Source organism: Salvelinus alpinus, chromosome 29, assembly GCF_045679555.1.
Source record: "Salvelinus alpinus chromosome 29, SLU_Salpinus.1, whole genome shotgun sequence".
Lineage (NCBI taxonomy): Eukaryota > Metazoa > Chordata > Actinopteri > Salmoniformes > Salmonidae > Salvelinus > Salvelinus alpinus.
Genome location: NC_092114.1, coordinates 11,548,866 through 11,552,527, shown reverse-complemented (window position 1 = coordinate 11,552,527; position 3,662 = coordinate 11,548,866). Strand labels below are relative to the sequence as shown.

At 46.7% G+C, this 3,662-nt stretch overlaps 1 protein-coding gene across 1 annotated transcript in view; it reads right to left on the bottom strand.

Moving 5' to 3' along the window:
- Positions 1–236: 236 nt before the first annotated feature.
- Positions 237–3,662, bottom strand: part of LOC139558929 (hairy/enhancer-of-split related with YRPW motif-like protein) — a 25,578-nt gene continuing 22,152 nt past the window's right edge. The window contains exon 5 of the mRNA XM_071374434.1: positions 237–1,704. Within this exon, the coding sequence (XP_071230535.1) occupies positions 1,037–1,704 (668 nt within the window). The 3' untranslated portion in view covers positions 237–1,036. The remainder of the gene's footprint in view (positions 1,705–3,662) is intronic.

Sequence of the window (3,662 nt, the reverse complement as noted above, 5' to 3'; positions counted from 1 at the left end):
ACAAAATGAGGTGGAAACTGAGCTGCACTTCCTAACCTCCTGCCCAATGTATGACCATATTAGAGAGACATATTTCCCTCAGATTACACAGATCCACAAAGAATTCGAAAACAAATCCAATTTTGATAAACTCCCATATCTACTGGGTGAAATTCCACAGTGTGCCATCACAGCAGCAAGATTTGTGACCTGTTGCCACAAGAAAAGGGTAACCAGTGAAGAACAAACACCATTGTAAATACAACCCATATTTATGTTTATTTATTTTAACTTGTGTGCTTTAACCATTTGTACATTGTTACAACACTGTATATATATAATATGACATTTGTCATGTCTTTATTGTTTTGAAACTTCTGTATGTGTAATGTTTACTGTTAATTTTTATTGTTTATTTCACTTTTGTATATTATCTACCTCACTTGCTTTGGCAATGTTAACACATGTTTCCCATGCCAATAAAGCCCCTTGAATTGAATTGAATTGAATTGAATTGAATTGAATTGAGAGAGAGAGAGAGAGAGAGAGAGAGAGAGAGAGAGAGAGAGAGAGAGAGAGAGAGAGAGAGAGAGAGAGAGAGAGAGAGAGAGAGAGAGAGAGAGAGAGAGAGAGAGAGAGAGAGAGAGAGAGAGAGAGAGAGAGAGAGAGAGAGGCTGTTCCTAACCATTGATCTAGGGTCATATGGTTTCCACCCTTTAACGGAGTAAGGTAATCTGATCCTAGATCTGTGGTTAAGGGAGGGTTGGGTAATCTGATCCTAGATCTGTGTTTAAGGCACAGGAGGTTGATGGAACATTAATTGGGGCTCGTGGTAATGGCTGGAGCGGAATAGGTGGAATGGTATCAAATACTGTACATCAAGCATATGGTTACCAGGTGTTTGATGCCGTCCCATTTGCTCCGTTCCAGATATTATTATGAGCCGTCCTCCCCTCGGCAACTGGGTTAAGGGTAGGTTTAAGGGTTGGGTAATCTGATCCTAGATCTGTGGTTAAGAGCAAACTTTACATGGTGCATCATGTTGACAGGTTCTGGATCAGAAGGCTCCTATCTCAGTCCCCCAGATCTTTGCAGCTTTGCCCCTGCGCTGACCCGCGGGAGACCCCAGAGGGGCAAAGGGTCTGAAGGTGACTTGTGGAGGAGCAGAGGGAAAGGAGGAGGAAGAGGAGGAAGAGGAGGAAGAGGAGGTTAGGAGGAGTGAGGCTCCAGAGGACTGCTGAGTGAGTCTGTGAGTGGGGGTAGCGGTGAGGGCAGGGGAGGAAGGTGGTGGGAGAGAGGGCACCCTGCGCAGCTCAGACACCAAAGCAGGGGCGAGCATGGACCCCTGTTGGCACCCCATTGGGGCGAGACGCAAGGTGTCGGCTGAGTGGGACGGATAACCCCCACCCCCCAGGCGAGCCGGCTCCCTCCGCCTCGCGGAGAAAGATGGAGAGGTGGGAGACGAGGCAGGTGACATCTGGTGATAGGAGGAGATCCACGGCCAGGGAGGAAAAGGGAGGGCGGAGGAGGTGTGGGGCGACTGAAGGAGAAGAGGGTCCAGTTGGCTGGCGCAGTGGGAGAGGTGGGAGACCAGGCGGGCTCCGATAGGGTCCGGGGAGTCCACCCCTCCTTCTAAAGAGCTCAGGTACCGGACCAGCTCTCCTACACACTCTCTGAATCCCAGGGTCCTAGAGTCCACTGCCAGGACCCGCGCTTCAAAGTACCCTGAGAGAGAGAGAGAGGGAGGAAGGAGAGGGGGGAGGGAGGGAGGGAGGAAGGAGAGGGGGAGGGAGGGAGGAAGGAGAGGGGGAGGGAGGGAGGAAGGAGAGGGGGGAGGGAGGGAGGAAGAAGAGGGGGAGGGAGGGAGGAAGGAGAGGGGGGAGAGAGAGGGAGGAAGGAGAGGGGGGAGGGAGGGAGGAAGAAGAGGGGGAGGGAGGGAGGAAGAAGAGGGGGAGGGAGGGAGGGAGGGAGGGAGGGAGGGAGGGAGGGAGGGAGGGGGAGAGGGAGGAAGGAGAGGGGGCCGAGAGAGGGAGGAAGGAGAGGGGGGAGGGAGGAAGGAGAGGGGGGAGGGAGGGAGGAAGGAAGGAGAGGGGGGAGAGAGGGGGAGAGAGAGGGGGAGGAAGGAGAGGGGGAGGGAGGGAGGAAGAAGAGGGGGAGGGAGGGAGGAACGAGAGGGGGGGAGGAAACATAGAAGGAAAAGGAGATCAAAGGGAGGAAATTAACTTATTATGGACAACATTCCGCTGAAAAGGCAACGTGCGAAATTCAAAAATATTTTTTGGAAATATGTAACTTTCCCACATTAACAAGTGCAATACACCAAATTAAAGCTTAACTTCTTGTTAATCTACCCATCATGTCCGATTTCAAAAAGGCTTTACAGCGAAAGCACAACATATTACATATTATGTTAGGTCAGAGCCTAGTCACAAAAAACACATACATCCATTTTCCAGCCAAAGAGAGGAGTCACAAAAAGCAGAAATAGAGATAAAATGAATCACTAATCTTTGATGATCTTCATCAGATGGCACTCATAGGACTTCATGTTACACAATACGTGTATATTTTGTTCGATAAAGTAAATATTTATATCCAAAAATCTCAGTTTACATTGGCTCGTTATGTTCAGTAATGTTTTGCTTCCAAAACATCCGGTGATTTTGCAGAGAGCCACATAAATTTACAGAAATACTCATCATAAACTTTAATATAAAATACAAGTGTTATGCACAGAATTAGAGATATACTTCTCCTTAATGCAACCGCTGTGTCAGATTTAAAAAAAAACTTTACGGAAAAAGCAAACCATGCAATAATCTGAGTATGGCGCTCAGACACAAAAACAAGCCTTACAGATACCCGCCATGTTGTGGAGTCAGTAAAAGTCAGAAATAGCATTATAAATATTCACTTACTTTTGATGATCTTCATCAGAATGCACTGCCAGGAATCCCAGTTCCACAATAAATGTTTGATTTGTTCGATAAAGTCCATCATTTATGTCCAAATACCTCCTTTTGTTAGCGCGTTCAGTTCACAAATCCAAACTCATGAGGCGTGAGCAAGTCCAGGCGAAAGTTCAGACGAAAAGTCATATTACAGTTCGTAGAAACATGTCAAACGATGTATAGAATCAATCTTTAGGATGTTTTTAACGTAAATCTTCAATAATGTTCCAACCGGAGAATTCCGTTGTCTTTAGAAATGCGATGGAACACAGCTACCTCTTACGTGCGCGTGCATGATCAGCTCATGGCATTCTGCCAGACCACTGACTCAATCCCCTCCCATTCCCCCCTCCTTCACAGTAGAATCTTCAAACAAGGTTCTAAAGACTGTTGACATCTAGTGGAAGCCTTAGGAAGTGCAATATGACCCCATAGACACTGTATATTCGATAGGCAATGAGTTGAAAAACTACAAACCTCAGATTTCCCCTTCCTGGTTGGATTTTTCTCTGATTTTTCGCCTGCCATATGAGTTCTGTTATACTCACAGACATCATTCAAACAGTTGTAGGAACTTCAGAGTGTTTTCTATCCAAATCTACTAATAATATGCATATATTAGCAACTGGGCCTGAGTAGCAGGCAGTTTTTTCTGGGCACGCTTTTCATCCAAACGTGAAAATGCTGCCCCCTATCCCAAACAAGTTTTAAGAATCAGTCCATGATAGAATC